Below are 13,785 nucleotides of genomic sequence, written 5' to 3' on the forward strand. Positions count from 1 at the left end.
GATGGTTGGATGGCATCACCGACTCAATGGACATGGGTTTGGGTGGACTCCAGGAGTTGGTGATGGACAGGGAGGCCTGGCGTGCTGCGGTTCATGGGGTCACAAAGAGTCGGACATGACTGAGCAACTGAACTGAACTCAGGCCAAATTTGAAATTATTAATTTTTTTAATTTTTAGTTTTAATTGGAAGATAATTGCTTTACAATCTTGTGTTGGTTTCTGCTGTTCAACAGCACAAATCAGCCATAAGTATATACATATTCCCTCCTCCTTGAGCCTTCCTCCCACCCACCCTCAATCCCACCCCTCTAGGACGTCACTGAGCGTGAGGTGGGGTTCACTGTGTTATCCAGCAGCTTCCCACTAGCCGTCTGTTTTACACATGGTAGTGTATATATTGGAGAAGGAAATGGCACCCACTCCAGTGTTCTTGCCTGGAGAATCCCAGGGACGGCGGGGCCTGGTGGGCTGCCGTCTATGGGGTCGCACAGAATTGGACACGACTGAAGCGACTTAGCAGCAGCAGCAGCAGCAGTGTGTATATGTCAATACTAGTCTCTCAGTTTGTCTCATCCTTCCCTTCCTTCGCTGGGTCCACAAGTTTGTTCTCTATGTCTGCATCTCTGTTCCTGCCCTTCAAATAGATTCATCAATGCCATTTTTCTAGATTCCCTAATATATGTTAATATTTGAAATAAGATTTTATATCTTCTTTCATTATATTTTAAACTTTTATTGAAGTATAGTTGATTTGCAATGTTGTATTAATTTCTGGAATACTGCAAAGTGATTCAGTTATACACTAAATTCTTTTTCGTATTTTTTTCCATTCATAGGGTATTGAATATTGTTCCCTAATCTATAAATAGTAGGACCTTGTTGTTTATTGATTCGATACATATAAGAATTTGTGTCTGCTAATCCCAAACTCTCAGTCCATCCTTTCTCCACCCCCTTTCCCTTGGAAACCACAAGTCTGTCCTCTGTCTGAGTTTGTTTTTGTTTTGTAACTATTTAATTATTAGCATACCTCAGTTCAGTTCAGTCGCTCAGTCATGTCTGACTGTTTGTGACCCCATGAGTTGCAGCACGCCAGGCCTCCCTGTCCTTCACCAACTCCCGGAGTTCACTCAGACTCATGTCCATCGAGTCGGTGATGCCATCCAGCCATCTCATCCTCGGTCATCCCCTTCTCCTCCTGCCCCCAATCCCTCCCAGCATCAGAGTCTTTTCCAGTGAGTCAACTCTTCGCATGAGGTGGCCAAAGTACTGGAGTTTCAGCTTTAGCATCATTCCTTCCAAAGAAATCCCAGAGCTGATCTCCTTCAAAATGGACTGGTTGGATCTCCTTGCAGTCCAAGGGACTCTCACGAGTCTTCTCCAACACCACAGTTCAAAAACATCAATTCTTCGGCACTCAGCTTTCTTCACAGTCCAACTCTCACATCCATACGTGACCACTGGAAAAACTATAGCCTTGACTAGATGGACCTTTGTTGGCAAAGTAATTAGTATACCTAGCCCTCAGCTTATAGTTTTTTGCTTTGAATTTTAAATAATAATTGTATTATGGCATCATAATTAGTAAGGCATTTACAAAGTAGGCATCTAGGACTTGGAGATGCTGTGCAATTTTCAGGAATGTTTAAAGGCAGTTCAGTTCAGTTCAGTTGCTCAGTTGTGACTGATTCTTTGCGACCCCATGGACTGCAGAATGCCAGGCTTCCCTGTCCATCACCAACTGCCAGAGTTTGCTTGTTTAAAGGCAAGGGGCACTAAGTATTAAAGTTTTCCTTAAGTAAATGACAAAATCTTTTCTGAGGAACCTTAATAAAGGAAGAAATTAAAAATCCAGTTTCATTGGGGATACATGTATTTTTTCCTACTGCAGTAAACACTGAAATATGATACATAGAAAACAAAAGAATGATGGACTGAAATTTACTCTTTTGTATCAAATGCCTTTAGAAAATGCATAGAAAACACCTCTGAATGTTTGAGAAAGTAATGAGCAAATTACATTATATTGGAGTTTTATTATGCAGCTGGATCAAAGTATAAACATAAAAATATTCTCGTTATAGCATTTGTGTTCTAAATATGAAATACTTAAAGGAAAATTAAGTCAGGATATATTTTATTTTCTAAAATAAGTGCCTTTAATGAAATCATTGTTCTTTGAGAAAGCTGTGAAGGTATAATCAGCAATGGAGTATATATATATATAAAACAGACTCTGTTATGAGGTTGCAAATTATATAAATATTCATAGATAAACTATGATGAAAAGGAAGATGTAGAAACACATACACACTATATATATTACATATATGCATATGATTTTATGCATATAGTTAAGACTCCTATATATAGGAATAGGAATATAGGGACATGGATATAAAGGATATTTACATAATTTACAATAATGAGATAGAGAAGAACCAAGAAAATATTCTGGCTCATCCAGAGTTGTTCAAGTTATCTCCTTATGGTGAACTGTTTTAAAAAGTTCATGATGCGTTATGAGTGTTTTTCAAAGCTGTAAAGGAGGTTCTTGACTATGACCACTATCAAGTTAGCCATGAATCACATTTTATCATTGATATCATCTGGAAGCAAAAAGGAGGAGAAACAAACAAAAAGCAGTGAGGTGACAACTAAAGGACGCTGAGATCAGTGCCGAGTGTGAGCAGATGTGAATTTGGGAGGACATGGAGTAAGGTTACAGTCAGTAAACACCCTTCTTGAATGTGTGGAATACACCTTAATGTGCAAACCCCAACCACCTGTCTTTGCATGGGTGCACGTGTTGGTAACAGGAGATCCCTGACCTGATTTCGTTCTGGGACGTAGAAGAGGTGAGGCTATGCAGTGAATCTCAGAGTAAGTCATACTTGTAGGAGGCTCTCTCTGTGGCAGCCTGAACACAGACAAGTTGCCATGTAAAATACTATACAGATGACAGTCTTCATTATTTAAGGAAAAATAAACGCTAGAGAGACTCACACCCCAAACCCTGTATCTTTGGAGCACAAAGACAATCCCAGGTAACTGTCCCTTCCTCTTATGAACCTCTTGCAAAAACTTACAGTCCAGGAAAAATTCATTTACTGTGGAGATAAACACAATTTTTATAAAGGGAAAAGAAAAGCCTGCCAGATTCGATAACAAACAACAGCTGGGACTGTAAAACCCAGTGAATGAGAAGAGTTGAGGATGACAAAGTTTTGTTCTAGGTGCTACAAACCAAAAGAGGAGAGATTATAATCTTCATATTGGGAAGGTTGACTCCTGGCCAAAATTTCCTTCAGTTCAGTTCATTGCTCAATTGTGTTCAACTCTTTGTGACCCCATGGACTGCAGCGTGCCAGGCTTCCCTGTCCATCACCAACTCCCAGAGCTTACTCAAATTCATGTCCATTAGGTCAGTGATGCCATCCAACCATCTCATCCTCTGTCGTTCCCTTCTCCTTCCACCTTCAATCTTTCCCAGCATCAGGGTCTTTTCCAATGAGTCAGTTCTTTGCATCAGGTGGCCAAAGTATTGGGGCTTCAGCTTCAGCACAGTCCTTCCAATGAATATTCAGGACTTATTTCCTTTAGGATTAACTGGTTTGATCTCCTTGCAGTCCAAGGGACTCTCAAGAATCTTCTCCAACAACCCAGTTCAAAAGCATCAATTCTTCAGTGCTCAGCTTTCTTTATGGTCCAACTCTCACATCAATACATGACTACTGGAAAAAGCATAGCTTTGACTATACTGACCTTTGTCAGTAAAGTAATGTCTCTGCTTTTTAATATGTTGTCTAGGCTTGTATAGTTTTTATTCCAAGGAGCAAGACTTTTAATTTCATGGCTACAGTCACTATCTACAATGATTCTGGAGCCCAAGAAAATAAAGTCTGTCACTGTTTGCATTTTTTCCCCATCTATGTGTCATTAAGTAATGGGACCAGATGCCATGTTCTTAGTTTTTTGAATGTTGAGTTTTGAGCCAGCTTTCCCATTCTCCTCTTCCACTTTCATCAAGAGGCTCTTAAATAGAATTTCCTTAAATAAGACAAATGCTGCCAAGTCGCTTCAGTCATGTTCGACTCTGTGAGACCCCATGGATTGCAGCCTACCAGGCTCCTCCATCCATGGGATTTTCCGGGCAACAGTACTGGAGTGGGGTGCCATTGCCTTCTCCCAATAAGACAAATAAGACCCCTTTATATGCTAAAAGATAAAAATCACATGGAAGATACAGTCATTAGGGTATCTAAACATCAGAATATAGGATCAACACTCATAAGGCAAAGGCAAGACATAAGGTGAGAAAAAGTGAAAATATATTGGTGATAAAGATCTCACTTTTCAGGTTATGACAGATTATATAGGAACTACGTAAAGATAGATCCTCTTAAGTAAATTGAATTAATATATATGTAGATCAACTGTATCCTGCAACAAAATATAGCCAATATTATATAGTAACTGTAAATGGAGAATAATCTTTAAAAATTGTGAATCATAATGTTGTACATCTAAAATTTGTATAACATTGTTAATAAAATATACCTCAATAAAAATATTAATTGCCAAGAAAAAATAGTAGAGAAATTTCTCTGATAAAATTAATAACAGATTTAGAAAACATAAAATCCCTGTCATCTATATATTGAAAAACTTGCTTTTCAACAAATTATTTGATTAAAGAAGAAATTAAATATAAAATTTCTACCTGAAAAAAAGATAATGAGATAATCATCTATTATAACTTATCAGACATACTTAAACTAGTCCTTGGAAGAAAATTTATAACTCTACTTCAATAAAATAAATTAATTAAAAAAAGCTTTCAAGGAAAACAAGCTGAACCCAGACTAAACCAGAGCCTGTGCAGTTTCTCTTTTCCTAGGTACTGTCAATAATCAACAACAATGCTCACTTCTTCTTACATAATTATTCTTTGTGCTTAGTACTCAATTTTCATATTAACCACTTTTCACATCAATTAAGGAATGTAATTAGTTGATAAAACAATCAAACAGTTGATTGAGAAATAAAACATAATTAGGATACATTTTAATCTAAAAGCTACCTTTAGTGGGCAAATACTACAAGACTCCCATTAAAATTGCACATTAACATGACTGTTATTTAACAATAATAATGTTAGAGGCATTAGCCAATGGGATTAGACAAAAGAAAATCCTGAAAATTGTACAAACTGGCAAAGAAGAGCCAAATTTATGACAGTCCTAGTTGATTTGGCATTTTAGGTTATATACCTGGGACTTCCAAGAGAATCGCAGAATGATGGTTATAACCAGTGAGATAACTCAGTAATGTGGCTCATAGGGAATCCATAGCTTTCCTGTACTGAAATGTCCCCAAACTGTTGTCAAATGGAAAAAAAAAAATTCAGAACACTGTGTATAGATTGCTTCTTTTTAATAAATGTATCTTATAGTCTGTATATGTGAAGTGAAATGTAGATTTGTATTTGCTTGATATTTAAAATAAACACGAGGTAAAAAACCAGAAACTAATAAGCCTTTCTGACTGGTGTGAGGTGATATCTCATTGTAGATTTGATTTGCATTTCTCCCATAATGAGCAATGTTGAGCATCTTTTCATGTGTTTGTTAGCCATCTGTATGTCTTCTTTGGAGAAATGTCTGTTTAGGTCTTTTTCCCACTTGTTGATTGGGTTGTTTGTTTTTCTGGTATTGAGTTATATGAGCTGCTTGTATATTTTGGAAATTGATCCTTTGTCCGTTGTTTCATTTGCTATTCTTTTCTCCCATTCTGAGGGCTGTCGTTTCACCTTGCTTATGATAAGTTTCCTTTGCTGTGCAAAAGCTTTTAAGTTTAATCAAGTCTCACTCGTTTACTCTTGTTTTTATTTCCTTTACTCTAGGAGGTGGGTCATAGAGGGTCTTGCTTTGATTTATGTCATCAAGTGTTCTGCCTGTGTTTTCCTCTAAGAGTTTTCTAGTTTCTGGGCTTACATTTAGGTCTTTAATCCATTTTGAGTTTATCTTTGTGTAGGTGTTAGGAAGTGATCTCATTTCATTCTTTTATGTGTAGCTGTCCAGGTTTCCCAGCACCATTTATTGAAGAGGCTGTCTTTGCCCCATTGTATATTCTTGCCTCCTTTGCCAAAAATAAGGTACCCATAGGTGCATGGATTTATTTCTGGGCTTTCTGTCTTGTTCCACTGGTGTATATTTCTGTTTTTGTGTCTGTACCATATTATCTTGATGACTGTAGCTTTGTAGTATAATCTGAAGTCAGGAAGGTTGATTCCTCAAGCTCCAGACTTATTTCTCACGACTACTTTGGCTATTCAGGGCTTTTGTGTTTCCATATGAATTGTGAGATTTTTTTGTTCTACTTCTGTGAAAAATGCTATTGGTAATTTGATAGGGTCACATTGAATCTGTAGATTGCATTTGGCAGTATAGTCATTTTCACAATATTGATTCTTCCTACCCAGGAACATAGAGTATCTCTCCATCTGTTTATGTTGTCTTTGATTTCTTTCATTAGTGTCTTATAATTTTCTGTGTACAGTTCTTTTATCTCCTTAGGTAAGTTTATTCCTAGATATTTAATTCTTTTTGTTGCAACGGTGAATGGGATTGATTCCCTAATATCTCTTTCTGATTTTTAATTGTTAGTATATAGAAATGAAAGTGATTTCTATATATTGATTTTGTATGCTGCAACCTTGCTACATTCACTGATTAGCTCTAGTAATTTTCTGATACTATCTTTAGGGTTTTCTGTGTACAGTATCATGTCATCTGCAAACAAGTGAGAGCTTTACTTCTTCTTTTTCAATCTGGATTCCTTACATTTCTTTTTCTTCTCTGATTGCTGTACCTAGGACTTCCAGAACTATGTTGAATAATAGTGGTGAAAGTGGACACCCTTGTCTTGTTCTAATATTAGGGTGAATACTTTCAGTTTTTCACCATTGAGAATAATGTTTGCTGTAGGCTTATCATATATGGCCTATACTATGTTGAGGTTGGTTCCTTCCATGCTCATTTTTTGAAGAGTTTTAATCATAAACAGGTGCTGAATTTTGTCAAAGGCTTTTTCTGCATCTATTGAGATGATCATATGGTTTTTATCTTTCAATTTGTTAATACAGTGTATCACATAGATTGATTTGCATATATTGAAGAATTCTTGCATCCCTAGAATAAACCCAACTTGATCATGCTGTATGAACTTTTTGATGTTTCCTGAATTCTGTTTGCCAAAATTTTGTTGAGGATTTTACATCTATGTTCATCAGTAATATTGTCCTGTAGTTTTATTTTTGTGTGTTGTCTTTGTCTGGTTTTGGTATCAGGGTGATTAACTTGCTTAAATATTTTTAAAGTATGTTTTGAAGTTTTTTAAAGTAAGTGTGACCCCATTGCAGGAGGCATCTTCTGATACAACAAACAGATTCAGCATAAATTTTAGAAAACCAATTAGGACTTAATCAATCATGATTTTGACAAAATCAATTTGGCTAACAGAAAATAATATTAATTGAATAGTTTTAAAAGTTGAATTTTCCTGTTTAACTGTCATTTTGAGTAATGTGCATTATTTTGTACTAAATTTCCATTTCACACAGCCAAATACATTCATTTATTGCTAACAGAACAGAAAAATAATGAAATAATTGAATGCATTCTTGACCTCTTTGAATATATCATATTCTTTGGAAAATTTAGTCGTTATTGCATTGAACATCTGCTCCATTAAGGCATTATGCTTGATTTCATTTTATAAGGTTTATGCCCTAAGGAATTTTATTGTAGGATAATCACTGTCAATTTATCATCTTACAGTAAAAATTTCAGGAATATAAGAGGTGCTTAAAAAAGATCTGCAAAATAATAACCCTTTTCTTTTATGATAACTATGTATATAGGCCCTTCTTTTGAGTTTTCTTTGTAAGCTCGAGACTTCCCCCCAGGGTGGTTTTTTTTTTTTGCTCCTTTCACATAATTGAAGGTCTCATCTACTAGCTCTTATTTCCTTCACGACTTCCACAGGCATCCCTTTCCAGGGGTGGAAAGACCCTCTTTGGTTAAAACCTCATTGCCTCTCTCCTCTACAGTTGAGCTCGTCTGTTTGCTCTCCAGTTTCTTCCCTAAATAACACACTTCCTGGAATGAACATCTTCGTTCATTCTTTCTAGACTCACCTCTCTCTGATTTCTTCCTCATACTCAGCCCAACCCAGAAACTCATGGCCCTATGGCTTAAATCATGAGTTGATATTCTCTATGATGCCCTCCCACTTTCTTCCCCCAGTTCCTTCCAGACCAAATCACAAGTACTTTTAAGTTAAATTCCACTCTTACCTCTTCATTAGAGACTTTAGTCCCATCTTCCCGCCTTTGGGATGAGTTCTGTCCTTAAACAAATGTGGTCCCATCAGGAGTCACTGCAGATACTAGTTCAGTTCTGCAGGAGAGGCTGGAGGTGGGCAACCTACAGAAATTACTGGAAGAGACAGACAGTGCACTGTAAAAGCAGGAGTCTTGTGAGGATCCCAAGTGTAAGGAGAGATTTACTTCCTGCTAGTAAAATATTCTGATGCAGTGTCCATAGTGTGTATGTGTTAGCCACTCGGTCTTGTCTGACTCTTTGTGACCCCATGGACTGTAGCTGGCCAGGATCCTCTGTCCAAGGGATTTCCCAGGCAAAAATACTGGAATAGGTAGCCATTCCCTTCTCCAGTTGATTTTCCCAACCCAGGGATCGAATCCAGGTCTCCTGCGTTTCAGGCCGATTCTTTACCATCTGAGCCACCAGGGAAGCCCAGCATCAATAGTACTTAGACTCAGTTTCCAGTAAGCATGACTTTGGCCCACTAACATCCTCTTTATGCCTTTCTTCTTCCCAGGATGTGCCTGCCCCTCCCAAGCCTGTTTCTCTCCATCCTTTATATCAGACTAGACTCCATCCTCCTGCTAAGTCCCTACTGCGGCCACAGACCCGCCCGCATGCTGACAGTCTTACCCCCGGACCCTTCAGCCACTTGTCCTCCTTCTCCTTGAGTGATGAACAGGAGAATTCTCACACCTTGTTTAGTCACAACGCATATAATAAGGTGAGAATGCCCCATGCTTAACTTTTAAATGTGGAGAAAACATATGTTACAAATATTGAAGTATATTGAGAATATTAAATATTTGTGGGAAGGCACATGTCCTTACAAAAAGATAATAATTAACCTTGGGAAAGTATGAAATATTTGTTTCCTTTCAGAGTCATTTCCTGATTTGCATTGCTTATTGTTTCATGCTGTGATCCCAAAGTGGAAATCCCAAGACATGTTTCAAAGCCTGACAAGAGGCCATTATTAATTTATCTTCTAGTCTCAGTTCAAAGTTCTTAAAAACGTCTCAAAATGACAGTGCCTTGATGAGGAAGCATTTATAATTGTAGTCAGTGTGCAATGGAATACTTAGAATGTCTATGGATATCTGTAACGGAATATTGATATTTTATTTTAAAATGAATCTATTTGCCTTATTATGTATGGTGGTGAGACATGTAACAAATAATGAGGCGTCCGGTACCTAAAATATATTTTTAACAAAGCAAAAATTTTATAGTTGGCTTTGGAATGTAATCATGAATATTCTATTAGAAGCAAGCGGTCAGTAGCACAAGAGGCTTATGTATAAGCATCCTTTGCTCTTCTGAGCATCACCATAAGGACGTCCTGGCTAGCATAGGCTCTCAGATTTTGAAACTTTTCTAAAAGAATTGACTAGTCAAAATCAATCACCAGTTAAATCATTTTTAAATTCAAAATCTTGTTTTAAAGTATTTGTTTTTGCAAAATCTCTATATTTAATGAAATATACCTCTATACTCGGAAATCAATCAAGACCATATATTCCAGAGTGTATGCAGTTGACTAATATTCCTTGAATCCTAAAGCATTAAAAAAAGCAACTGTTCATCAATCCAATCTAAACACCAAAAAATCATCCAAAAAGTGAGCACAATTATGAGGAAAATTTTGCTTTGTATATTTAATAGCATTTATCATGATTGAGTGGTCAACCCTGAATTAAATTTTTAAAGTATTCATTTCTGGGACTCCCCTGGAAGTCCTGTGGTTGAGGATCTGAGCTTCCTTTGCAGAGAGAGCAGGTTCAATCCCTTCTTGGGGAACTAAGATCCCGCATGCCATGCAGCTAAAAAAACAAGAGAAAGAGAAAGAAAATTTCTTGAACTAAACAAAAAATGAAAATATAACATATAAACTTTAAGAATTTATGGAAAAAGTAGCAAATTTTTAAAAAGTAATCATTTTCCACAAACAAAGTGTCTTTAGGCTAAGTTCAGGATGGCATCTGTATGACCTTTGGTTGCTTCTAAACTCTTGGTCTAGAAAAAGTATTTCATGGAGAGTATAGTATTTTTAAATGATTTTATATTGCTTTAAATTTTCCCTATTTTAATACTAGCCAACATCTATGAAATTCATTTAGCTATTAGAGTTAATATTTTGATAACATACCATTTTCTTATAATGTCATCGATGAGCATCATATGATTATAATTGTATTTTAGAAATATCAATTGCTCCAAATAGTTCTTCCTTTGACATTTTGGTAGTGTTTCCTGGAGACATTCAGCAAAGATAAAGTCAGTATTTCATCCATGTTTTAGCCTTTTCCTGGTCTGCCTGTGAAGAAAAATATATCACAGCCATTTGAGGCTGGACAACTATTTTCATTTTATAAAAACTTCGCAATAGATTTTGTCTTTCAATGTCTGAGATTTATTGATATTGAATAAAGAAACATTCACATCTGATATAGTAATGTTAGCATTTCTTGATGGAATATTCAATTGCTTAGTCTGATATTTTAATTGCTCTTATTAAAATGTATGGATTATTCAATTTGACCTTTGTGTTTACTAAACTTGTATTGTAATGGCCAACAGTGTACTAAATGAAATAACTTGCCTGGAATTGTAAAACATAGTCATTTAAATTAACTTCTCTTCAATATCCTAACATCCTTCCCAGGCTTCACTTTCAGCCTTACCTGCTAGGTTTATTTCCAAACTCAAACCTTCCCACCCCTGCCCCAGAGATCCACACTGAACTTGACCTTATATAGCTATCTTTGGGGCTTCTTTATCAACCGTAGCTACAGAAAAATGTTTGACAGGTTTTATTCTTCTGTTGCATCTGTAGTGCGTGCTCCTCTCTTGCCCTAAATCTTTACACTAATCCCTGATCTCTTCTCCTGCTTTCATAAGTTCATATGATGAACCTTATATGACATCCTATCACATATGATGATGATCAGGCACTTTCCCTTATATCTTGGTTATACCAGTATGTCCTCTCTTTCCTCCACCTCATGAAGGGAGTCATTACTCTTACTTCCTTCTTTAACCCTTGTAACTAACATAGCCCAGTGGATAAGTGTGCAATGTCTTCAATCAGTCCATCCGAGTTCATTTCTTGACACCATTCTTTCCAGGTGGTGATATTGGGTACATTATATAGCCTCCAAATGTCTCCATTTATCTATAAAGTGAGGATAATAAGAGTATCTACCTTATTAGACTATGATAAGATGGGCTAGTACGTGTAAAGTATTTAGAATAGTGCGTGGGACATGAGGCTCATGTACGAGTTAGATCTTGTTACTAACTGTTGTTCAGTTGCTAAGTCACGTCTGACTCTTTGTGATCTGCGGACTGCAGCATGCCAGGCTTCCCTGTCCTTCCCCATCTCCTAGAGTTTGCTCAGATTCATGTCCATTGAGTCAGTGACCTATCCCACCATCTCATCCTCTGCTGCCCTCTTCTTCTTTTGCCTTCAGTCTTTCCCAGCATCAGGGTCTTTTCCAATGACTCAGCTCTTCCTGAATTGTCAGTCCCATTACTTTCTTACATTTCCATTTGTTCTTTTTCCAATGGACTCTTCTTTGAGTGCAGAAACTTCAAAACACAAACTAAAATGAATACTTTTCCATCCTTTTCTTTCACGATGTTGCAAACCTAGTAATTTCAAGACTTTCTTTCCCTCAAAGGGGTCAGTAGCCATTATTTTCATCCCCCTCTTTAAACTCACTCTTTAATTCATTCTTGAAAACATTTTATCATTCTACTGCGATTTCTCTCTTAAGGGTAAACTGCTTGTCAACAAACTCAGCTGAATTTAACTAAGTCTTCTCTTTTATCCCTTGTCGCAGTTGACACTTGATTATTCACTCTTGGATCTCCGACCTCACTCTGCTGTTGGGGTAATATGGAAATTTCAACTCCCTCACTGTCCCTTCTTTATTTTCTTGGTGGACACTTCTTCTTCCTCTGTGTCTTGTCTCTAATTGCCTCACTTGACACGCACCCACTCACAGGCTTCTGGGATGATCTTAGCTGTACTGATGATCCTCAAATCCACATTTCCAATTCTGTTTTTCCTTTGAGATCCAGAATTATACCTTCAGCTGCTTACTTCTGATTTCCCCTAGGATGTCATGTTGTCACCTCAAGCTCATCATCTCATGTCACCTCAAACCAGTTCTGTTCTGGCTTCCCTACTTCTGTCATTAATACCACGATGCTCAGCCCCCAGACTTGAAACTTGATTTACCTATTATGCTTCTTCTGCTTTGTCATCATAGCTAGTCACTCACCAAGTTGCATGGATTCTTCTTATATCTGTCATGTTTTATCTCTTACTACTCTTTATTAGTATTCCACTTTGCTTAAGCTAATCTGCTATTTTCCTCCAGGTGTGCCTTGGGAATTTCTTGCTATTCAACTTGCTCACTCATTCTCCCCATATAAAAATACCTTCCTGCTTTTCATCTTACTTATGCAAATCATTTTCAAATTTCATGACCTAATCAAATGATCCCTCCTCCCTGTGAAGTTTCCCCCAGTATCAGCACTCAAAGTGGTATTTTTCTTTCAGTTTTTATAACCTTTGCCTGTGCCAAGGTATCTCGTGCATATTAAAGGTTATCATGTATTTATTTGTTGTGATTATTTTAGTGTCCACCTAGGACATGACATGCTTAATATGATATTTTTCACATTATAGGTAGAGCAACAAATATGTGCTAATGATGAACAAATACTAAAATGACCCAACTTATTCACTAGGAGCACAAGATGTTTGAATACAAATTTCAGATTATTTCTATTTTAGTGAAAGTAAAAGTGAAGTCGCTCAGTCGTGTCCGACTCTTTGCAACCCCATGGACGGTAATCTACCAGGCTCCGTGGTCCATGGGATTTTCTAGGCAAGAATACTGGAGTGGGCTGCCATTTCCTTCTCCAGGGGATCTTCCCAACCCAGGGATCGAACCCGGGTCTCCTGCATTGCAGACAGATGCTTTACCATCTGAGCCACTAGGGAAGCCCCATTTCTATTTTAAGCAGAAGCTAAATCTGAGTCAATTTAAAGGTTTATGGGTACATTCAGTACAATTTACCTCAATTAAGGATCTACCATTTTTGAGGGCTACCTCCGGTTTCCAGTGAGCTTATGGAGGGCCTTGAATGGAATGGTATGTGGAGGCAGGAGACCTCTGATCCTCCGCACCTGAACGTGGATGCTGGAATCCGCAGGGTGTCCGCAGTCCTGTCGGTCCATGACCATCAATCCTATAATGCGTTACTGCATCCTTCTTTCTTCACCTGCACAGCATGACCTCCTTGGCTCTAGGTCAGTACTCCTGAACCTCTATAGCATGCATTGGAAAACACTGTTAGTTACATGCTAGGAGCAGGTAGACG

The 13,785-nt window shown here is 37.4% G+C and overlaps 1 protein-coding gene across 1 annotated transcript in view; it reads left to right on the forward strand.

The window, feature by feature from the left end:
- Nucleotides 1-13,785, forward strand: part of MLIP (muscular LMNA interacting protein) — a 278,691-nt gene that overhangs the window by 233,844 nt on the left and 31,062 nt on the right. Inside the window, 1 exon segment of the mRNA XM_070361005.1 lies at nucleotides 8,906-9,112. Within this exon segment, the coding sequence (XP_070217106.1) occupies nucleotides 8,906-9,112 (207 nt within the window).

Source organism: Bos mutus, chromosome 23, assembly GCF_027580195.1.
Source record: "Bos mutus isolate GX-2022 chromosome 23, NWIPB_WYAK_1.1, whole genome shotgun sequence".
In the NCBI taxonomy this organism is placed as follows: Eukaryota; Metazoa; Chordata; class Mammalia; order Artiodactyla; family Bovidae; genus Bos; species Bos mutus.